Below are 26,037 nucleotides of genomic sequence, written 5' to 3'. Positions count from 1 at the left end.
TTATGAGGTTTTGTAATAGAAATGCATGAGAACGATTTATTTTTAAGGTAAGTATTAAAGGTGGTTTGAAAAGAGCAGTTTTGAGGCAAATTGGGGAAACCTGTGCATGTATAGTCGTGGGACAGAAAAAGGTTCAATAAAAATATTTTTGTTCCACTATACTTGAAGTTAATTACGTAAATAATGTGGGAACATAAATTATTTATGTGTACTAATTGTTTCTATTGTTTATAATTGATTGATCATTGTTGAACGCGTGGGACAAAACTGTTATTTGATTGGTTGTTTGTTTACGAACAGGTGAAGGTGTTAGATTCATATCAGTATGTATAGACAATACTATCGACGTATTACTCATTACCTTAGAATATGTTCAGAAGAATTCAATTGTCTCATTCAGCAATTTGTCAAGGAATCATTCATTTGTTTTCTCTCATCTCTCTATAACACAGTAGTAAAACTGAGATGTCAAAAGACATTATTGGGTATCCCAGCATAAGTGTAATAGGAAACATGTACAACAAACAAACTCAGAATGAACACAAAGGTTCACTAAAAGCTACAAGAGTAACTGTACTTTATAAAACACAAGAGATACATCGATCACTTAAAACCTCCTTTATTCTAGAAGCAACATGAGAAAAACTATTGCTTTTAAAAGCAGCTATTTATTCGCAAACAGCTTTTAGCCGGGTTTGAGTCGTGTAGCCGTGTCCTCGCAGTATTGTGTGCTCGCATCTCTCGGATTACCAGTCTCAGTCAATTCTATCGAAGTGTGCCGTTTGTACTCCTCGGTTTTGTATTTGTGCCGGTTCTACTCAACGCTTGTATTTATTTTTATGCTCTCAAACATGTTTATGGCATTCGATAGTTTGACTCGTAACAACTATAATACCCTATAAGTACTCGATAAACAATACCCACAATTCGACTCAATTTACGAGAACACTCTACTAGATGTATATTCTTGAACGCTCTTTATTAACACTTTAGAAACACCGTCTTATAATATTATTCATTCATTCATTATTCACAAAACTTCTCAAATACTGCTCCAAGCGCTGAAGTCGGTGCACTTAATTTTCGCCATTTTTCACTTTAACTAACAGAACTAAATTAAAAATTAAAGCCAACATAACATTTCTCTGCATTCATGAATGTTCGCCAGCTGAATTATGGATGAAACACTAAGCTCATATTTATTATCACGCCAGCATATCTGGGGGGTCTCATGAATTTGTCGTTAAAAACGTATTCCAGATGCGCCCTCTAAAAGCGGAAGAGGTAACATGCACCGGGGGACGGGGGGGGAGGTCGGGGGAGAGTGCCGAAACAAACATGCCACAGTGCCGAAGGCTTTCTCTGCTTGTTTGTTTGTTTTGCCTATTGTTGGCTGCCGATACAATGAATTATTCAATAGCACTAAGTGGGTATTGCACAGTATAGGTGGGGAACATTAGTAATAGCACAAATTCAGTCCCACAGAAGAGTTTTCAAGAGAATTCCCGAGCGGAATTGAAACAAAATGGTTACGATATTTTTAATTCGGACGAGTTTGATCGTTTGGCCAAATGGAAATGCGCGAACTCCGGACAGCCATTACCGAAATAACAACAAAAGCGAATGGTTTCGAAATCAGTTTACCTTGTTCATAATATCATGGCGGGGGTTATTATAATACATAAATTCAGACAAAAGACAAGAGGAAACCGCGGCGCGAACTTAAAATCGTGGTCCGAAACTCGCGTTACAAAGTCAGGAAGGAAAAGTCCCCAAAGTTTGTCCGAAATACCGGGAAAAACCCCCAAAATTTAAGTCCAACATTCTGTTTCCGTCGGACGGGGGCACCCACGTAAATATTACTCAGGACTTTCTTTTATTCCCTTTGTTTTAGACGTTTTTATTATTTGCGGTCCGAGGTGAAGGCGGCGAGGTGAATCAGCGCATCCTCGCGGCCTTGACACGCGGCACGCGGCGCGCCCGAGGATTCAAATGTAAGCTGCTACGATTAACAGCACAACAAAAGCCAAATAGCAATTTTGACCAAGGAAAAAACCCACACAATAATGAGCATAAACAAGATTTAAAAACTTTTGTCCTTTTGATATAAAGAAACAAAAGGGAACTCCTCTAATTTATGTATTTCTCTTTAGTCTTCAAAGCGAAACAGACCCTCCTCAAAAGTAATTGACAAATTTGTTCAAATACAAAAATAAAAGGCTGAATATTTTTCGCGTCCCGCGTTCGAGACGGAATCGTATCGCGTAATTAGTTCGCTATGAGTTCGAGGTGGAGAGACCAGGAGCGAGGCCGGAGGGATCCGATACATTCCGCGTCCCGTCGTAAACTTGGAATTTTATTCTTACGCATTCCGCATGGCAGGAGTTTTATGAAAACTGTCCCCTTCTCACTTGACGTGAATAAAGCAAAGTAGATTCTGTAATTCGTGCGCTTTGAGTGATATTTTGGGGATCAATGGACAGCAGATGGCGCGATATTGGACATCCTAGTTTTATGTGACGGCCCTTGTAGAAAATGTGAACGTTACTCGAGGGTCGTAAAAGCAAAAGGCATCTGTCAAGAACTATGCCCACTTAGACTGAAGTAAAGGGGGTTATTACAGCCTAAAGTCTGAAGAGATCAATCCCCTATTGTTACGATTCTATAGACTAAGTACTTACCGTTGAGTTATAACTGCATGTGTCGAAGCTGTGTTGTAGACTGGAGTCGGTACTCTGAAACAAAAAGAAGAAATTGTTACTAGGATGGAATTGTGATCCTGATATAATTATTTTAAACTAGACTAAGTAGTAACACATCAAGAAGACATTTTACTATCTTTAGTAGACTATAGGTAAATGCAGTTTTGTGTTTGAAGTCACCGAATATAGGAAAGTACTACTTGAAGGATAGAAAAAAAATATTTATGTCCTCAAATGCAGTAGTATCAAAGTATGTTCTGATAAAATTGGATAATGGGTTACGTTGGTTGGTTACTTTCATTCATAAATGATTCCACAAAAAGTTCATTGAATGTCTTAATAGACGGTATTTTATCATCAACCCTTTCCCAATCAGTGGCGGAATTTGTCAATGGGCATAGAAATGGAGGGAAAAAGGCAAGGCTGCTTTGTCAGGCCAATGGCCTGAAACTGTAACACCTGGGCTTTGTTGAGACGTTGTAACATGTGAAAGTAATTTATTAACTTACGTCTCGAAGCGGGAAAACGTACAAAATAGAAATTCGAAGGAAAAAATAAAATTTTGTGTTCCTTATTTGAAAAGACACGTGTTTTGTTCGAATTATAAGGGTAGAAAAAATAGGTGAGCTATTTTTAAAATAAGAACACGATGTATTATTTAAATTTATATTTACGGGATATCATTTTTTTTAATATTTTGTGTCACAAAACGGATTCCAATAATATTCTGTATGTTATTTTAATCATATTTGTGTATATAATATTTTTATTTATAACATTTCCCAAAGTCTGAATACCCGTTATCCAAAAGAGTACTGGAACCCTACCGGACGAACCATTGAACCTAAAACCACACTTTCACCAAAAACATCGAACGAGCTCAACACCAATAAATCCATCAGACTACAAAATACAATTAAGCCGTTAAAATGTAATCTAATTTGTCCGAAAACCCATCCTAATAAAATTGTCCCTTTACTGCACGTATAATCATGTCACCCCTTTCCCGACATTAAAATCATTAAAAAAATATATCCATTAACAGTACACAAGGTTGTAAATAAATTACAGGGTGTCCACGCGTTCGGAGTGTTCGGGGTGGCCATATTTCACGGCGGGCCTGTCCCGCGAACGTGTCGACACCTTTTTGCACTTTTTTCGTACTTTTTGCGCAACGTGTGGACACATAAGCGTGCAAACGTGTCTGTGGCTTTTATAGCGTTTTTAATAGATAAATAGCTTTGTACTTTGACAGACACGGGAATTTTAATAATACCGACATAGATACAGCGCGGCTTTGTCACGGGGATAAGGTTTGTGTTCCTTTCGCAAACAATTATTGTGTGCGGGTTTCAACGAAAAAACTGATGTACCTGTTATTTTTGTGCGAGCTGGAAAAGTCAATTGTGTGTTTTCGTGTTTTGAATTGTAGCACTTTTTTTTAAAACGCTGACTGACATTTCTCTAACAACGATTTCATTAAAAAATATGATGTAAGAGTAAATTTTGCAATACTTCTTCATGTAATTAAAATACATTAGAATTAAGTGTATACGTAACAGAAGAAATTCTCCTCTTGAAATCCTCCTACACAACTGCTGCTATGCCTATCGAAATTAAAAAAAACTTTAGCAAAAAGACAGCCTAACAACTTCTATATAATACGATACCATATCCTATTCAACCTGACATGCAAAAACCTTTACAAACGAAACAAAACATTAAAAAAAAACAGTTCATATTTCACGTAACTTCAAACAAGAATGAACGACATCGCCATTCATTCAGCTAACTGTATTTAAACAAAGAGCTCTAAATAAACATGGCTAAACATTCCGTTCACTCGCTTATTTGTTCACTCGTTCATTAGAGCGACAAGGTGGAGAAAAATATCCACCGGTTAATTAGTGCTGTGTCGGGTACAATACAAGCTGATCGAGAGTGTTCCGTAGGTTTGTACGAACGAATGTTAAATGTGTAGCAATAATGTTATAGAAGGCACTTGGAACTAGTCGTTACGCTACTGATGAGATATTTTCGAAATCGAATTTATGATTTAAAAAAGCCGGTTGATTTTAGTGACACATTAAAACTGAAACACTTATGAAGTTTTAACTATTTTATCATACTTTTGAGGCATGTTAAAAAAAGACGAATGTAATAAGGAAATCAAAAAATTTAATGATAAAAGATTATGATAATTTATTGTTTTCAAGGTAAAACTGAATTTCTTCATAGCAATTAATCAATAAGGTCATTCGCATTACATTACGCATTTTGAATTACAACTCAAACTCAAAGTAATCCATGACCTAATTAACACCATCCAGCACAAAACGCGAAGCATAGCCTAGAAAAATAACAATTGAGGAGCGATATCGTGTAACAGATTGCAAAAATCTGCCGAACCAACCAAATTGCGTGGCGTACGCTTGAAATATGGCCGCCGACACAATTTGTGTGATGGTTTTCAAATCCATCACATGAATGGCCATGATATCGATGATAGATTCCTATGAGTGACGTTATGACTTTGCTTTTTGGATCAAAAGTCTTTTTCGTTGTGTTTAAAGCGTTGTTTGGAACAAAGGTTTTTTTCGGTAGTACCAACTACCGAAAAAAAATCTTAAATCACTTTAGTTGTATGCAAGGGAGTTGCTGTATATAAAAGATAATCATTTTTGTATCTTATAGGTATGGAAAAAAGTTTGAAGAAGAAATCAACAGTCCTTATCCTGGCTGCCTATTCTTTTGTCTGTTTGTCAAGTCAACTCTCAGTTTATATTTCCACCATCGCAAGTAAAACCTAAACAATATCGTAGAAAACTTCGAACACAAACAACAGATTCTTATTAAACGTTTTCCGTATGTAAACAATATTTACAACGTTGACAATTACAAATGGGTTTTCTTGCCGCTGAACCCAAAAACCGGCAAGTGTGGACTCAAAAGCGCGTTGTACTGATACCATTATGTCTGATTTATATTTTGGAGCCGTCAGTCCACACAAACACGTATTCCTTCCGACGCGACGATGAAAAATGATCTCGGTGTTGCCATGTGCCATTGTGGGATTTAGGTACTCCTGCATTTCAGTGTCGCCAGAGGTAAAATTTAATTGTAGCTCGCTTTTGTGGGTTGATTGTGACGTTCGTTTCTTGTTTAGTTTAGTGTTTTGTCTTTGTTTCTGGAACTAGATACTGTAGCATCAGCTGTACGTGTTTTATTAAACTCATATTTATTATGAAGTTCATGTTTTCTTTAAACGACACCTACTACGACACTACTACGACACGTACTAGTTTAATCCATGTCATGAAGAGTTTTCACAAAAATGTAACTTACTCTACGGTATCGAATCCGTGACAAATCCGCGTATTGGCGTTTGGCGGTGCAACCATAATACATAATCTTCGATCAAACAAAACAGAAAAGCAAAACTAGACTGTAAACCATTTTAACATAAATATCAACCAAAACCGACCAATACTTACACACAAAACTAGAAGCAAACCGCACAATATTATCACTTAACAACTAAAATTTATGTCGAAACTGGGCAAGTTAGACAAAAGCGAGTTTCGGAAGCTGAACCATAATCTATTAAGCGATTACAGCGCTGAAGGTGGAAGCAACTTAGGACTAATTGGAGGTGAACAAAGGATGGGGACAAAGAGCCAGTAATGACCGACATCTTTACACTAGAGATGAGAGATTTTATACTGTCTTGTAAATGCATTGGATTTAATAACTCCCTATGGTAGTTTTAAGGTGGAGGGAATTTATAAGGATGTTATGGTCGATGTGAAGGTGGGTTGTAATTAGTGGAAAGGTTTTGCTAAGAGAGATATAACTACATATATTATATTTTGCGTAATATTTTCCTTGTATAGGTACATTAGGTCAACTTAAGTTGTTACCTTGCTAGTAAAAAGCGTACTGGCATGTGACGTCACACGAAACGTTACCTGTAATCCATCCATTTTTGTTAACGAAAAAAAAATATGAAAAATACGTATCCAATATTTTTGGAAATCTATCTGACGGACTTAACAGTTTTTTTAAATTAAATAGACTATTTTTAGACTAAACAATAATGGTATAAGATTAAGAACATTTCAAATGTTACCACAGATATAAGCATTAGACTAATTCTATTCCGTACAAGTTTGAAACGTAAATCCAGCACCAATCAAACAAACTGGAGGCAACAATCAGCGCCGCGGTAGTTTGTCACCCACTGCGTATGCAATCCGGCTCGGCCAGGATTAGCGCGAGTTCGATACTCAACTATAAATATCACTACTAATACGGGTGACACGTCACCTATATAGATATCTGAAAAGCTGTATTTATAATCTATACTTTACTAATATATAAAGCTGAAGAGTTTGTTTGTTTGTTTGTTTGAACGCGCTAATCTCAGGAAATACTGGTCCAAATTGAAATATTATTTTTGTGTTGAATAGACCATTCATCGAGGAAGGCTTTAGCCTATAAACCATCACGCTGCGACTAATAGGAGCGAAGATACAATGGAAAATCTGAAAAAACCCGGGCAGGTACACCTAAATCATAACTTATATCTTCTACCCACGGGGACGAAGTCGCGGGCAACAGCTAGTGCAACATTTATAAAGAATCAAATATAATTTTATGTATGTTCAAGTGAATTCATTTGAGGAAACTTTAAAATGGAGTGGTTATTCGGTCGTCAAATACGGTTTAAACAATCTATATTATTTACTAGCTGTTGACCGCGACTTCGTCCACGTGATTAGAATTTTCCCCGTTTTTTCCACAATTTCAATTGTATCTTCCCTCCTATTAGTCACAGCGTGATGTTATATAGCCTATAGCCTTACTTGATAAATGGTCTATTCAACGCAAAAAAATTCGAACCAGTAGTTCCTGAGATTAGTGCGTTCAAACAAACAAACTCTTCAGCTTTATATATTAGTATAGATTGGGCTATAATATATTTTTGTATAATAAAAAAATATACCCTGAATATTTTTAAACTAATTATCGTTTTTACTAGTGTACTCGTATTAAAAGCAAATTACAAATGTAGTATTTTCCAAACGCAACTTCAGATTTCTATATTCATATATTCACATTTTCCCATTCTATTTGAAAACACATGTAAATACAGTTATAACTTATATTTTTGTGTAAATATTTCTAGGGATTTACGAAGCGCAGTCGTAAAACATGCGGATACTAAGTTTCCTTAAAATTTTAGTATTACTGAAAATGTAATTTTGCGTATTTGACAATTGTTTATTTCATATCCATGCGCGGTAGTAATAGCAGATTTCTGAGTAAAGTTTATGTAGTCTAAATATAGTTCTAGAGTTATTTCTTTATGGTAGTGCGGCGAGAACAGTCCATTTCATTTGATTTATGTTTGTCTATGTTCATTCCCATCCGTTTTATTCGTTTCAGGACTTGGAAATAGAGTCTGGACGTTCTTTGTTTCAATCTCGGCTGGAATATGTTTACATAATATATGAGGTTTTACGTTATGAGTAGGTGGCAGTATAATGTTTGGTTTGAGTGATGATAGGATTATAGGTTTTCAATTATGTAAAATTGTTACATTCCCATGTTTTTATACACTCAATTTCTTGTTTGTTTGTCCTTCCAGTTGGATTTCTGTAATTCAATTTTGAGGCATGCTGCAGACATTTGCTGAATACAATGCAATTTAAAACTATAAAAACGGTTAGAGCCATTTTGATAACAATTTAATGGGATGACATTAAAAAAAACGTGGGATTTTTTAAATCTATTAATTTTGTTATGATTTTTAGTATATATTTTGAAAAGTACTTGAGAAAAAAAGCTATAGCAGTTGTCAGTTTTAAATTAAAACAGTAACTCAATGAAAGTAGACTCAATACCTCAGATAAAACCTACATAAAAGGACTCATTACCCTTCTGTCGCTGTCGGGCAAAGACAAAGGCCAGTACTCATGAAACTCGTTATGAAACAACAATTCGTCGCACACAAAACCTGTCAATCACCGAAACTCGAATCAAACCACATAAATCCACACAATATCGACCTGGCGGAGGCTTTCGTCGTCCCGATTGATTTCTCCATTATGCTATTTCGCTTATAAGCTGTCAAGGGTACGTACACTACGGTACTACGGTACTACGGTGCTACGGAACTACGGTAGCACCCCGACTACAGACTACGTAGCTTAAATGTACGATAGTCTGCGCCCGACACCGAATTCAACTGATGTGTTATGCATAAAATTTTCGTTGCTTCAGCAATATTGGCTCCGAGTCTTTAAAATGGATTTTCGTTTTAATTTAGACTTTTTTAGGTCGCTTTTTTGAAGCCGCTGTTTTTTTAAAGTTCGTCTTCATTTGGAAATAGTTTGCCTTCAGTATCGTAAGCGAGGAATATCTGCAAACATTCTGCAATATTTTGGTAAATGTTGTTAGTACAAAACATAGAGCTTTATTACTACATTGTGAGACCAAAATGCTATGTACAATAACATACACATTATAAGGGACCTGCCATAATGTGTACTTCGTTGACTTTTACTACTTTCGTGAGACCATAACTGTTTTATGTTTCACCTGAAATCCCATTCACCGGCGGCCATTCAGAGCCCTAACATTGTTGTACAAAGACTTTGATGGTACGTATGAATGAGGAGCTTGTATAACATGCTTTCCACTGCATTCCCATTTAGAACTGTTAATAGTTTGGTAGAATTAAATTTGCATTGTGCTTAAAGAAGCACTCCGCTAATAGGCGTGGGGAGAGCGGGAAGAAATAACCAATGCTTTGTTTTATGAATATCGAAAAAACTGTTGAGTTTTTTTAATAAAAGTCTAGCTTCACCCGATTCGGTGAACGATGGCCGGATATTGAAGCTTCGTATCGGCGCGTAAATTAAAAATTCCGGAAGCGGAAGCAACAGTATTATCCCGTCCTATTTGCTTAGTTTTAGCGGAGAGTGAAAAGTAAAATGATAAAACATGCAAATGTTAAATAAATTACTTTCAATGTAAATTTCTCCAAGTCTTCTGAAATTGAGTTTATTTATAGTATATCTTATCATCGGATTAATAACAGATGAAGGCATGCAAAATATTACTCCTTAAAATAAAATTCTTGAATTCACATGAGTTAAAATACAGATTTTAATCGCAATTTAAATGAAAACTGACATAGATGGTGCGACTTAACTTTAATATTGCGAGCAAGATGGCGCATGAAAAATATTATTATATTAAAATTGTCAGGTGAAAACTCGCCGGGGACTGGCGAGATCTGATAGCCGACTCCCGCATACGCGAGTTTAACTTGCGAGAATTTTAACTCGTTAAATAAAACGCGTTTAGATTTACTGTGCCGTTTGCAAACATAAAGCTATTAGGTTAATGGCGAAGTTTTTTATTTAGAAAGAAACACCTGGTTACTGGTGCATTCATAAATGTGAGAGAAAACTGTTTTTATAAATGGCTAGAAGGTGTGATAAATGGTGGAATAATTATGGTTATTTCTTTTGTTAGTCTGTGGAATATACGGGTTTGTGAAAAAGGATAAAGTCTTTATTATAACTGTCGTGCCGCCTTCATAATTATTTATTTGATAACGGTTTACTTAACCGTATTACAAATTTGTCTCGTGAAGATTTTGGTTGATTCCAAAACTAGTCGGGCCATCCCGTAAAATACACGTAAGTTAGTAAGCAACGGCCGCGTCAGCTCATGATTAGGAAACGAATCAGGCTGTACAGAAACCATTTTTAATCCTCGTTTTTACACTTATTATTCTAATAACTGAAAAATACTTGACTAGAGTAAGACAGAAAACAAATTTCCCATTGATTCACCTAATCGGAGTGCAGATATAAATCAAAATAAGAGAACATTTCCGAGTGCGGAGTATTCACTCGCGCGTCCCACTTCACTTTATTTCACCGAGTTTCCTTTGCATAATATTTTCTTTCTTCGTCTCATTTTATTGATCTATCCAATCGGTGAATATTCTTAATGTGTTTTTCGTTTCGCTCGTACCCGAGCTGTTTTATTGCATGAAAGAAACAGATTATGTTTATCGATGACAAGAGCCTTTTAGCCAAATATTTCCTTATCTCCATGCGGTAACTTTGTTTGTGGATAACTTGAAAACCGTTCGTCCGTCCATGATGACTCTTCATTGGCAACTCGATTACTGAGTTTTGCTTTCTCATTGTCCAATGTGATTGCATGTTCAATATTAGATTTCGAGCTTTAACTGTTTGTTGTAAACGCCGAACAAAATCTCGATTCTTGTCACGTTTGACCCAAAATAGTTTTAAATGACAACATCACATAGGCGGTTGAAGCGAATATTAATTCACGGAATTATTTTTGAGTTCAATGCAAACATGAAATAGCATTTAGAGTGGTCTGTGCCTGGCAGTGTAGAATTTACCTTTAGCGCCCACTAAAGGAAAAATGTTCTACAGTAAGATATAGCGATTTCTGAAATAGTTAAACATCAGTTCTATAATAAAGACAGAGGTAAGTAATAAAGTTGGAATTAATACCAAGAAGAAATAACCCAAGGCAGATGATGCAACACAAACTTTACGAAACAAGTCACTGTATACAATAAATTATACTAATGAGTCGGTAACACAATAAAACCTAATGAAGATATAATATATTCAGAGATGACGAATAAATTACGATTGTTGTGTCCGACTGGGATGAGCATCGGTAATAGCATTTATGAGGCACGTGGGCGGACGACGCGCCTTCTTATTACATGTTAATATCTACGGTAATTTGAAAGAAAGAGCTTTAATTTGTTCACGTATATACTGAGAGAGATTCACAGCGGATTGTTTAAGGAGTCTCATCAAAGAGCAATTGATGTGTTTGGGATCAGTTAGACTTGAATTTTAATTTAGAATATGCAAAAAATTTTGAATGGCCAGCACGAGTAGCAAGTGGAGTTTGCTCGCTTAATCCTTATCTTAATAGGTTTTATAAAGGGTTTTTCTAGCAGTAGAAAAATCTGTATATTTTTTTAATAAAAAAAAAGAATGAACTATGTAATAATATAATTAATATTGAACTATGATTTTACAATATGCTCGACTAGCGATCTTTTAAATCCAATTTCATCGCTTAAGTGAACCAAAATCCGACATTAACTTATTCCCTAATTTCGGCCGTGGTCTAACTTTCTGACTAGTTTTATCAAATCGGTTCAGCTCATTGGTTAAGAGTACGAGTAGAACATTGATCCAAACTTTCTCGTTAAAATAGTTTGATAACCTAATTCTACGGTGACTGTGAGCTAATACGATGACCTTGTGTGATCAAAATAACTATATAATAATTTTATTTAGAAAAATGTTCTATACAATTAGTATAAAGGAAAAGATATTTACAAAAACCGCCCATCATAAGCCAATTTATGACCGAAGGAAACGCTGCTTAACCTCGATTTTTATTACTTTTACTAGAAATTTTAATTTAACTTCTTGTGTGTATTTGTTTATGATAAACAGTCTGGCGATAGACGGATGAACAGACAGCAGAACCTTACCAATAGGGTTCCATTTGAACCTTAAGGTACGGAACCCTAGAAACCTCTGATGGCATTAATCCCGTAATGTTTATATATTGCTAAATAGAACTCGTTAATAATGGTATTACGAGAGAATCGTTCAGAAAATATAAAGAGATGATTAAGTCTCGCGAAGTAATTGAGATCGTGTCGACCTCTGGGTTCAACAGAACACCTGACTATTTACTATTTTAGATTATATTGGAGAATGGGTTAGGAAAATTAGTTTTGATTACAAATTACGGTAAAGGTTTTTGATCGTGTTTAATTCTTATTTGTAGTCCTCAAAATTTTGAAAATGAAATTTGTTGATATGTTCCCAAAATGAGGATAAGATTTTTTTTAAGACTCCTGCCCTAAACTCTTTAATCCTTGTATCAATCATCTCACATACAAAAAGAAACCCAGACTTAGGGCAAGAATTCATAGATCACAAAAACGCTTGTCACAGGCGGGAATCAAATTTGCGACACTGCACACATTGAAGTGGTTTTATTAACTAAATTCTTTAAAAAAAACAAAATCAAAATAGTAAATAAACTTTAATGTGACAATTATAGTTCGAATCAAGAACATATATTGCTTTTGAATTAAGATAAGGCATCACGTGTTGAAAATATAAAAAGCGCTATTTCGTAACCTTTTAAGGCAGATTGCATTTGAACGTGTAAAGTTTTAGTTTTTTTTATGTATTCGATACTATTATCTAGTTTACGATGTTATACGTCGTATAGAACCATTATAAAAGCTTCTTACCTCTCGATAAGTGTTCACGGTGTTCCACATTTAAGTTGCAAACGAATATTCTTTTGTCTTTTATTAAAGTTTTCGTTGTTAATTTTTTTGTACACCATTTTCTGGTTTTTAGACTTTAATATTACGGTAGTTTGAAAATTACCTTGTGTAAAGTATTTAGTTCTTATCGTTACCTAACAATATGAAATAATTTTTAGTGGTCGCTATTGTTGTCTGCTCGCCAAAGTCGCCAAACCCACGGCGCGCGACGTGTTGCGGGTTCGATCCCCACGTAGCACAAATGTATGTACGATCCACAATTACTTGTATTGAGTTTTGTTATTTATGTGTATGTGATTTGAATCTTTATAAGCATCCCATCACGTCGTTGAAAAAATATCCAACCTAGTACCTACATATATTTTAAATTATAGAGCAAACTACATAAAAAACACTACCATTTAACTTAAAACAAAACTCGACTTTAAATAATAACGTTCCACTCTACCCGAAGTCACTCGTAGACAAACGATACCATTCATCCTCCGAACATTTATAGTGCAAATTCTTAATTCTGGTAAGCACGTCCGCCAGATAACATGAAACACGACAGTTATTTATAAAGTACAACTTATTATACTATACATTTGTACATTAATACATTATCTAGAATATTCTAAGGTACACGACTCACGTAGGACAGAGTTATGTGAGTAATTTACACCTGTGTTTAACCTTTGAAATGTCTTGTTTGAACTAAGCAGCTGGTTTATTATGATCGATAATTAAGTATGTGGTGTGTGACTGTTTTGTCTTGCATTTGTTAAGTTGAGAAATATTACCTACCTTCATTTACTTTTTTTTTCTACAAATTACTGGCATACAATTTTAGAGAACCAAAAAAAACCGAACTGCACCTACTATGATAGTTTGCTATAGATTATGTCGCTTTTTTTATATGATACGGATCTTTGGTTTTGAAAATTATTGATCACTTATGTGCCATAAATTGGTCTTCCATGACGCTTAAGCGATAAAATAGTGAGATACAAAAGTATCCGTCTTCAGACTCTATACCACACATCGCTGTGGTCTACCGACAACCAATCTACGTCCCTTATCTACCCCACCAGTGTAAGCAGCTAAAGCTTACAAAATTTAATTACACACAAGGGCGTACGAAAGTCAAAAGCCACAAGGCATCTCAAAACAGGGCAACTGATGATAAAGTCTGTGCTTCGTGAACTAATCCCCAAAGCTGGGCATTGGGCGTGGGGTTAGGACGCAGGACGTGGAATAAGCCTCTCGTTCCTTGCCTCTGCCGGCCTCTAAGTGGGGTATAATGGTTGGTTACCGAACTAATCTATAAATCCGGTCTTGACTTGGGTTACCGACGGTTGCCTCACTGGTTTCAGTTGAGCTTTTTATTGGCGGAGATTGCTGCTATCATAGCGTGGCTACAGCTATTGTTTAGCTGTAATTTAGTTGAGCGTTTAATTCTGTTTCGTCCAGGATTTTATTATTAAAGGTTCTTGTAAGGCATGTTCGAGAGTTTTGTTTTAGGTGATTAGCAAAATGATTTAATGCCTTTTCTTGTGCTTGTTTATTTGAGTTCAAACTTTGATACACAAATGAAGAAACGCATCTGTATGTAAGAAAACCTCAACATTAGGTACGGCATATGATATTCGGAATTTTAAACGACGGTACTAAATAAAACGATAAAATATTCAAACAAAACCTGTCAGCCGATCGAATCGAGACACCGGTATCGATAACTCATGTTGCACGTCACTATAAATCAACGCGACCTTCACAGATAGTGATGCCCACGTACTAACTAGTCGATAAATTTTATCGATAAATTTACAATTCTTGCGGTTCGTTTGCAAAATCTGTGACAGAAAGCAGCGTCTCTCGCATTTTACGTTTAGACTTTAGAAAGTTATTGGGATTCTCGTCAGAAGTTGTAAAGTTGAGTGAGATAATGCAAAAGCGTCGTAAAATAGCATTAGTTTCTCCAATCATTACTGAGAATCAGATTTATCTGAAATCAAGACATCTTACATTATTTTTGTACTCATAAATGTTTAACCGCATGCTTAACGTAAATCTTTACCTATAAGTGCTTCTTTTCAGGCACAAGTATCGATGTGTGAGTTTAATTGCTGCGTGAAGAACAACACTGCTTACTATATTGTTAGAAATTTTCGCAATTTTTCAAACTGCAGAGATGTCATCGCTCACTGGATATAAAACTATCGACCCGATAAAAGTGTTTTGTTCAGTTTTACTCAGTTACCGGTAAATATACTACAATAACTTCTAGACTCTTATTATAGCTCTGTTTTTGTCCTAACTTGCCAAGAAATGGCAATAGCAAGACTTTTTGTTAAGAAACTATTTTCATAAAATACTTTTTTCTAGTTTTTTTGTCGTTCAGATTATTAGTTTTATAACCAAATTCTTATATCATATAGAATTACGGTGAAAAGAGATATTATTATGAAAATAAAAGTTGCCAGTTACAGCAAAAGGATAAAGAAATAGAATATAGGTAAATTAGCATCATTGTTCACGATATGTTCTATTGGATTTCTGCTGTGTACGAGTAGAAATCTTTTCCCGTATAATGGTACAAATAACGGAGCTTGTTAGACATGCAGACTTATCATATTCAGGTATCAATTTATTTTAATATAGAGCACAATTTAGGTGAATCTTTTTGTCTCTTTTTTTTCATATTTCATAATGCTGTAATTTGGCATTTCTGATAACTCAGCTGTTCTCATTTAGTTAATAATAATGCTGGTTAACTGTATCAAAACTTTGCTAAGTGAACTGAAATGAGAAAAAAAATATCGATTATTTATGTACATCTCTAGTATCGACCTATTTAACCCATGAAGAGCTACTTAATCATACTAACTATTTACAACTTTTATAAAAAAAATTAAATAGTTAGTATTAACCAACTTCAAAAGAAAAAAACTACTGTACCAAACTTGATGAAATTTTTGTGGGCTCAAATAAATGCTACTTCACGTTCAATGAAATTATATAAATTATAGAATTAACATAATCAGTTCATGAATCCGATGTTTTTACAGATATAAAAAAGAATATAGAAAAAGAAAACAAAATATAGAAGAATTAAGAACCTCCTTTTTTTTAAGTCAAGCTGAAATGTACTTTAACTTTGACATTAACGCAGCTGTTAAACAAAACGTTACTAAAATAATCAAACAGTGTGAAAACATCTCGAACGTTCCGACCCTTTTACATATTTGCAATAACATCAATTTTTATTCAGGTCATTTTATTCCGTTTGGAAATAATCAAGCCGAAGCATTTGGGCGATTCCTAAACTCATTTGGGACAAAATGTCGGGCGACAGTCATCGCAGTATTTGTTAAAGTGGTAACGGAAAGGCAAAGAACTTCATAAATAGCTGTACTCGGCTGTGTATTGGAGTAATCATCATCACTGCTGCTCTCAAGTGTGGCTGGGATGGTAGGTAAAACCCTTTTTTACTTAAGCTTATTTATTTCCAAGAATCTTCATTAAGTTACGTAAAAATATTAAAAATTACATTAAATATTAAGAATATTATATTTCAAGTTGGTATTTTTTTTATCTATCACACTGTGTTAAGCTACTAGGCAAAATCGTCTCCTCAAATCGTTCAACGACTCTCTGTCCTGGGCCACATAAAACCGTGGTAATTTGTCATTAATGAAAAGACAAGCCAGCTGCGTCAAGTAGGTAGATATGTATAAAAGCACACACATAAAAAGCTGGAACTACACGCACATATTCAATGTTTCATAGGTTTGTTACTTGAAGACAGTGAAAACATATTATTTATTGCAACGTCGCTACTAACGATATATGTAAATTTATAGTTTAGGGCAGAAGTCATATGATCAAATCACACTTGCTATGATAACGAGACGAGAAAACTCGAATAAAACTCACGAATCATCCTAAACGTAGGAAAGCTCGCTTCAAACTAATTTGGCACACACAAAAGGCAATCTTAACAAGGGAGATTCTACGGAATTTGACTGAATCTCAAATCAAATGAAATCAAATAGTCAGTAACATAAAATCAAATATTTATAACACTTGGCATGGTTCCATTCGCCTCCGAACATTCGTGGTGAGTCACATTTGCATCGAGGTGAAGCCTCCGATTTCCCGGTACCATCTAAAGGCCTGATTAGGAAAAATAGCCGGATTTATCGGAGAATATAAATCTGACAGGCATTCAGACAGGATTGTTCATTTGTTCTGTACGATCTAGCATATAGGTTCTAATTAATTTTCTGCTTCGTAAACGATCGTTCGATTGGTTTTCCTGGTAATTCAACGTAAACAAACATTTCCAGATCTTTAGTCATCTAGAAGATGAGAATGATACATTATAGCCTAACATGCCTATAACTTGAATATAGCCATGACCTTAAATAGTTTTTATATGACATTCTTTTATCCAATATTATTTACATAAAACAACTTAAATCTTCGACACAAGAGTCAAGTGTACACTTTCATCCCAACCACAATTATATAACGAAGATAAACAAAGCAACAAGCGAAGCAGCGTTCAGAAACCAGTCTCGTACGCGGAACAAAGGCAAACATGTCATTTCCAGCGGTCATAATAGTTGAGCTAACCCTTCCGCCGCGATGAAAACATCTGATTATGTAAATGCACGTACAATGACTGCGCAAGAGTTGTTCGTAATTGGCCATTCGCTTACAGATGCGTTTTTCGGTAACCGAAGACGGATTCGTCATTCCCGATCCCGACGTATTGTTGTTTCAATCTTGTTCTATTTCATTTTGTTTATCGGAAACTTGCTGTTTTCTTCGATAAGACGTATTGCGTATTTGCATTAAGTAATTGGAGGGGTTGGAAAGTGTGTAGCCCGGATGTATGCAAATATATTACTTGACCAAGTACCCTACTTCTTAGATATTTGTTTATTCATATAGTATTGAGTTACTTCCTTTATTTGCGGAGTGGGAGAACGGGATTTTATCAAAGTAAGATAGAGGCTGTTTTTATACATATTCATGCTTTTAGATACCAATTAGTAAGCCGGTTTAAAGAGATCTTGTAAACGATAAAAATAAAAATATTGCTCAGCAATTTTCAATCTCAAACAATAAATCTTCTAAAATACTCAGAAATATGATTTCAGGGAAACATTTCTTTTAAGGCGTTTTCCTCAAAACATGCGAGGTTTCGTATGCCTGTCTATCAAGTAGAGCTGTTATCCCATTAAATAATACAGTCATGCAAACGTCGGCTTTCTAGACATAGAAAACTAGATGCAGCCGTTTAATGAACCATTAAAATATTATCTCAGCTGGCGATCTCTTCCCTATGTTGCCAGACTATCGAATAGAATTTGTCTGTTTGTTTGTTTTATTCACTGAATGTGGGCTTTTTCTTTAGCACGGAAACTTAACACGCGATGCAGGGCAGGGAACTTTAACGTGGTACGTATCGGATACGAGAATGTAATGGATTTGTATTGCATCGGAAAGTACATTAATCAATACCTTTGTTATTTTGTCAGTCCATGAATGATAGGATTTACTGAAACACTCACTTCAGGACTGATCACGATTTAACATTGTCAAAACAGTATAAATTTTTTGCATAGTTTGAAACTATATATAAATACCACAAAGGTCCCCAAACATTGAAAGCCATAGTTAAGCTTTGTTTTAACTAAATCCGTGACAAACGGGTCATAAAATTTGTATTACGTTCCTCGGTCAGGCCGTAGCCTTTACACTAAGTATCAACACGATTTATTTAATTCTCTAGACAGTACAAGCCTACATCCCAACTAAATCTGAGCACTTACAATGAGTAAAGGAATCTGAGCGGCGCTGCGGGGCGCGCCTAGTCTCACTATAAACAAGTTGTGTTCGCGACAGCATGTACCAATAAAGTGGGTAGTTGTTTCCTTGCTTTCGTGTCTCGAATGTTGAGGGGAGAGGGGTGAGGGGTAAGTGAATGCGTGTGTAGTGATGCGCGCCGCGGGTTCCGTACTGCTTTTTGTGAGTGTCGAGTGGTTTGGGGATGTAGAAAGGAATTGTATAGAGCTGCTGAAAGCTTCGCTATTAATTGAAATGTTCGATGTTTCGGCGAAGCTTGAAGAGATAATTGTGTTTTATCATTGGATAGAGGATAAAACTACGGTTATTTTACATCGTGACAAAAGTAATGAAACTGGTTTAAGTTGTTGAGTCACATGGAGCTCAATTTTCAATGCAATAAATCATAATACGAAAAATGTATCCAAGATGCATATCGGCGACTTGGCAGTAGAGCTTGAATTTCGATTTACCGCCAATAAAAGCAACAGGGTTTTCGATCACTTACAATGGAACTCTAGGAACATGAAAAAATTGGCGCCCAGCCAGTGCTGTGCCTAGACCGAGGATACAAGATTCGATATATTACATGACAAGTCTTTTACAGTTTTTATTAAGCGCCAGACTTAAGTAATTTAATACAGTCGACAAGCAGCGCCGGCAATTGCATACAATAAGTTCTTACTCTAGAGCAAATCTCTTTAGATACCAGCCGTATATCTCAGTAAGTATCGACCGATGCCGAACTCGATTAATACCGGTTATATCTAGTTTATCAGCGAACTTGAGCCTATAGAGTGAATTTATTTGAATGAAAATAGGCGGTGTAAGTGTCCCATTGATTTTATTGCGGTGCCCGTGTTTTGCCGCGGCAGTTACGGGTTAATGGTGCAATTGGATTTGGAACAGTTGAACGAAACCGCAACGAGCCGTGGCTCGGTGACTTTTTGTCGTTAACAATATCTATTACAACGTTTTTCTGTAAACGTTTAAAGTTTTAAATAAAGATTTTCATAATACTGTAAAGTAGGACGCGAGCTTTGTCGAGAACGTTGTCGATGCTATTAAGTCGGTATAAAAAGTACATTTTAGACGAGGAAAGCACGCTAGTGGAGGGTTAATCGCACCATTGGAGCTGCAATAATCGCGTCCCGGGGCCGCGCCGCGTTTTGCCGCGCGACGAAACGCGCGCCGTTCCGTTTTACTTCGCGCGCTTATTTTCGTGTAGTGCTGTCTGCTGCACTCGCTGTGCAAACGCTCGTACGGAGGAATTCGCAGGCTTTGTTTTTGAAATTGGAACTCGTGTTTTTAAATGTGTAAATGGAATGTTTTCTAAGGTGTTACGGCATTCTGCTTTTGGGTGTAATTGGCCCGTGTTTAGTGTGCCAGTGTTAGTTTACATATTGTTGTCGTTTTTGTACTGGCTCGCCTATTATGTGAATATTTAAATTTTAAATCCGGATGTTAAAGTTATGTAGTACAATCGCAAAAGGTTGTTTTTGGTGAACATTTTTCTTTCGACGTTCAATATAACGTAAAATGATGTACATTATGTTGGTACGTCAAATTCTTTGTGATGTGGAAATAAAGGCGAATGTTTTACTAGACGCGTGCGAGGCCTCACGTACTATGATTCCGTGTGTACGTGATTTTTATTCGTTTCCTCGACTAATACATTTAATGCATGTATTCCAACATGAATTGTGAAGAAAATTGTTATATAGTTCTTCTCACATCATCAGATGTTACCGAGGAAAATATCTAGAGGCATAAAAACAAACGTGCCTTTTGCCAGCATTTGTAACACGTAACTTCCATACTTCGAAGGTATATATAAATGCAACATGCAAAGCTCACAATCACATAAACTTTTCCCATCAAGTGTACGGTACAATCGCGTAGAAAACTTCCATGTCGCATACAGTTAGCAGGTAATTTTCCGCATACATTGTAATTATGTGAGTTATCGAGTACTCGAGTAATCGAGTGCTCGAGTATTCGAGTATCAATCGATTCGCTTGAAGTAGGTCGTGCACGCCCGCCTGTAGAAATTGCACGCTGTATTGTATGTGGCGGTTTTAACAGCTACAGTAATTGCACTTGCTTTTAAGTTTCGTGAATGCTATCACCTACACTTTAGGTTGAAATATCGGGCCTATTATCTACCTACGAAAATGTGGTATAGAATACGTGTATTCTATTTTCAATATTCACAGTGAAATGGTGTTAAAACGAAAGTCTTGTTACATTGTTTTCTTCTAAACAATTTTTATGGTCCATAAAACTATAACCTACTAACAACACAGTTGGACCAGTCTATTCTAAAATAATGCATTTCGAATGTAATTTTCACTATTCTGAATTTAATAAGGCTGTGGGCGTCAGAGCGACCTTCGCGCCTACGATCACGAGATATGACGGCTGACGGCGCACGCAAGGGCCCATCCATTTTTTGCAGCGAAAGAAAAAAGCTTTGGGTAAAATAACGCTTAATATTTTTGAAAATAGAATCGCGTGCGCTAATTTGACAGGTTCGTAATGTAGTGTTCTATAATTAATTTATAATAAAAATGGAGTTTCTTGGCGTCTTCGTGCATTTAAAAAGCTGTTGCAAATTGCGAAGACTTGAAAAAATTTTGTATAAAAGTTCTAGATTCACTTTTGTTTTTATGAAAGGTTAATGATATTCCAAACCAATTAAACGTGTTTAAAAAATATTTTTGTATCCTGCATGAACATTAATTCGGGTTTTTTTTTCATTTACCATTTGACTAAATTTTGAAAATGGGAATGATTAGGTAGCAGTGTAAACCGACCTTTAGATACTGCGTTATGCAAGAATGAAGATCTATTTCATTGCAGATTCAGACTTGTATTCTGTAGCCCACAAATGAGGCTGTCTGATTGTCGGGCGTGGGCTTACGAGTGGGCCTATCAAGGAAATAGATGGGTGGTCGATTGTCTGACGTTTTGGCATATAGCTATACAAAGACATTGATTTGATCTAGAGGCTGTTGAGTTCTTATGAAAACATTTGTGCAGCTGTTTCAACCTCCTTTCAGTTCGTAATACAAATACTTTTTTTTATATCTTCCGTTTTGATTTGACAAGTAGAAAGTATTGTGATGTAAAATAATGTGTTTCAAATAAATCTGTTAAAATAAAACTAATAGAAACATAGCCTGATATATTTTGTTGGTTTACATTTATGAATTTATACTAATAAATGATAGATTAAAATACCTTGACATTAACCCACATGAAAAATCATCTTTAGTAGAATTTCAAAGACTGCGACTCAAATGCTTAGATTCGGTTATTCTGCCCTATTTTAACCCTCACAACTTAAACCGCTTGACCGATTTTTAACAAACAAGTTTAAGAAAACTCGCACAGAACCTTTATTAAAAACAAACTTAATTGAAATCGCTCAATCCGTTCACTGACCATGACGCCTCAGATAGACAGACACGTCAAACTCATAACACACCTTTCTTGCCTCGATGTACAACAATGTGATACTAGTACTAGCGTAGGGTGTAGGTTTTCCAAAATACACGACTAAACATCAAACGTACGTGGAACACGAACTAGTTTGTAGCCGGGCTATAAATTGTAGCCCTACATTTGCTAAGTGGCAACACAGTAAATTCTTATACCGCGCAAGATTAATGGCGCCGCGCACAATTTGTGTTATCACATTATTGAGCTCTAGTGATGTTGTTCCTGTCGATGTATCGATATAAATGGATAATCGATTAGTTCATACATTGTTAATCTATCGGTCAGTTTTATTGTAAAAGGTAATCTATTTAATAGTTTTTGCAAGAAATAAAGTACTAATAAAGAAAAATTGTTTTTAAAAACAACAGTAACAAGTAAAGTTTTTTTTATCTTTAAAATCTTACGTTAATTTTACTAGCAAATTAGTTTTAATTTAAATATAGATTCATTACATTTTAGGATAAAAAATGATGATGAAAGATTTGAAGTTTTCGTAGAAGAAAATTTTTCTTTACGATTGTAAATATAATTTTATTTATCACAAACTTAAGATAAATTAAAAAGTTTTTTGAATGGCTGGGTTTTGAAACAAGTTATAAAAATGCAAAACTCGAACATAATTACTTTTAGTCTCAGTGAGGTGAATTTATGATACATTTTTAAGAAAGTATTTTTAAATATGAATAAAGTTAGTAAAAACCCTTTGTTCAAAGTGGCACTGCAATTTCAAACTTACTTGTGGAAAAATATTAAGAAAAAAAAAACAAACTCTTTTTTTGTTTTACATTAAACTATTAATATTTATAGTATGTATCTTTATCAACGTTGCCAGGCCAAAATAATTGAAGATTAGATAGCAATACAAAGAGAAATGAAATAAACCAAAATAGCGTTCTTGTTTTTCTAAATAATTTAAAGACAATATCCAAGGTTCCATGTCAATGAGAGTGGTTAAACTATTTGATTCAATCAATGTTTATTTCTCGATGTTCTCTTGTTGCTTTTGTTCTACAACAAATAGATTTGCTTTGAATTTACTTTTCATTTATTTCAGGCCTTTTACGTTATTTGCATATTTAAATTACAACTAATCAAACGATTCTATTTATCTAGTCAAGTTAGTTTCGAGGGTTTTTGTAATTAATTTAAACGTTAACGAGTCTTAAGATTTAGTCGTCAATTAGTTTTAAGGTTTTTTATGTAAATCCTAGACGTTAACTCTATTCGATAGATATTGTTTAAAAAAAACTTAACGAGTATTGCATCGTAAAATAAATAAGATAAATATATTCACATCACTGTAATTGAACCAATGCAAACCAACCGGTTTGTTCTGTAACTACTATTCGAAATGAATAAATAAATAATTCATTAGTTTATAAAATATTAACATTTCATCAAGCATCGATTAGTCATAGCGCCGTGTGCACATCACTAACAAACTCGCGCAGTGCCGCCTAAATATTGATTCCATTAATCAACCTCTCGATATATTTGTCGATCAATTCGCTAGTCGTGGGAAACTTAATTTGAATCTCAATTATAGAAAACTATTAGTGTCGATATTTGGTCGGTTTGTCGAACGATAAATTAAAAATGGACTCGCCAATCTCACGGCTGTTCGGATGTTTAGTTAATTACTATAATTGATTTTTAATTAAAATACAATGTTGTTTTGACAATTCAATACACGAAGTGTGACTTACTTTGTTTCTCTTATTGGGAGTATACATGGGGCGTAGCAAAGCCATGTGGAGTATGATAATCCATTCAGATGCCGTGTTTTACCATAAACATAGATACAGTGAACAATGGGGAACAAAAGAATACCGGCGACCACACACTGCTGAATTTTAAATTAAAATTTTCAGTTCATGAAATATTAACACTGGAATAAAGCTGGGTCCGCACTGTCGTGCGCAAATATTCAAATAGAATGCGCTTGCGCCGCGCCGGTTCCCACCGCGTGAAAGGTCGCTAGTGTGCACTTTGTGTTATGCTAAGCAATGCTGAGATACTACTCCGGGGATGCGACTGTGGAGACATACGGCACAAGTTACAAACGGTCGCGGTTAAGGTTAAATATTTTGCCTTTTGGCTGGTTTATTGTTAAACTGCAGAATTATTTGTTTGTTCAGCAGTCAACGGTTTCTCTAAAATATCTTAAAGTTATGAAAAAGAATATCGTATTAATCGTCTAACTTTTGTCATGTAACATTTTCTAGTAAAACTACAAAACCGTACAGACACATATAATTTAACTTAACACATCTCTAATGAACGTGATGTACATGAATGTATAATTCCGAAACACCCGCTATCTCCTCCAGCTTGCCCCATCCTCCACACACAATGGACGCATCGTGGCGCATAAATAAATGCAACTTTACACAGGTGTATCGACTGCCGTACAGCCGAGCACATCACGTGTTCACTGCGGTTCGGTGCTGGCCACTCCTGTTTGCTTCACGCTATCTCGCTTGTGGGTATTACAGAGTTCTCCACTCGACTGGAGAATACTGAGAATGTAAGAACGTCTACGTTTGTTTGGATACGATGGGAATTTTTAAAATATTCAGCTTTTGGTACTTTTGTTGTTGGATTGGTTGATATGTTAGTTATTTATTATGGTAGTCATAGTAAAATGGAATACAAGTGGGTTTTTGCATTGCTTACAAAATTATCTATATTCACGCACAAAATATTGCGTGATAAAAAATCTTTTTAACATTTGCATAAGTTTTATTTAGCAACAGTATTATCAAAAATTAAACATACCTTCATTTCTATAATAGCACAAAAGAAACAAAATAATATTTATGAATAATAAAAACCTAATTTAGAACACAAAGAGAATACAAACAAACAATTCATTTGAACAATCCCGAAATGAAAAATTACGAATTACTAAAGATGTAATGTAAAATGAAATACGATTATTAAATTATATTTTAATTCTGGCTTACTGGGCTGAAACAAACCTTGACCTTGAATACGAAGCCATGCTTGAATTTAAATAAAGAAATATTTTTAGCATTTGTAATATAAGAATGTAATGTAATGAAAAATATTTTTTTGGTTTTTCTAGCGGTTTGGACTTCTAAATCTTGAGTAAAGGGTTCGTCAGTACTTATACCCATCTATAAAAGGGTTGAAAGACTGATATTTGTTTTAGTTCTTAGAAAGTGTGAAGTAGTTCTTTTCTTGTCATATAATAGGGCACGTTGATTTAATTTTAAAAAAACCTACTCAGATACGAGTCTATCAATTATTAATTTTGTTAAACATCGGAAGGACAGTTTATATGTATAGTATAGATATCGGGTATAGTGGTAACAGAGCCTTCCATAAGATTTACAGTTGAGGAGTAGGACCTAGAAACACTACTCTATGCATTATTGTAAGGGGATAACCTTCCAAAACTGCAATACCAAGTGATGGTGGCAGGCACACAGGTTTATTGGACATTTCGTTAAAGTTCTTCATCTAGAGCCAGGTCATAACCTGACACTTTGTGAAAAAGACAAAAAGACAATCAAGTGTGACCAGATTCAATAACTGCATTCTAAAATATGGGTTAACTTGCAAGTGAGAAATTAA

The 26,037-nt window shown here is 35.2% G+C and overlaps 1 protein-coding gene across 2 annotated transcripts in view; it reads right to left on the bottom strand.

The window, feature by feature from the left end:
* The window catches only part of LOC113493121 (leucine-rich repeat-containing G-protein coupled receptor 5-like), a 240,709-nt gene that overhangs the window by 120,037 nt on the left and 94,635 nt on the right, over positions 1–26,037 (bottom strand). For both annotated transcript variants that reach the window (XM_026870943.1, XM_026870941.1), the window contains exon 4: positions 2,682–2,735. In XM_026870943.1, the coding sequence (XP_026726744.1) occupies positions 2,682–2,735 (54 nt within the window). The remainder of the gene's footprint in view (positions 1–2,681; positions 2,736–26,037) is intronic.

The sequence above is a fragment of the Trichoplusia ni genome, chromosome 4, assembly GCF_003590095.1.
Source record: "Trichoplusia ni isolate ovarian cell line Hi5 chromosome 4, tn1, whole genome shotgun sequence".
NCBI classification, from domain to species: Eukaryota; Metazoa; Arthropoda; class Insecta; order Lepidoptera; family Noctuidae; genus Trichoplusia; species Trichoplusia ni.
This window is presented reverse-complemented; position numbering and strand designations above follow the sequence as displayed.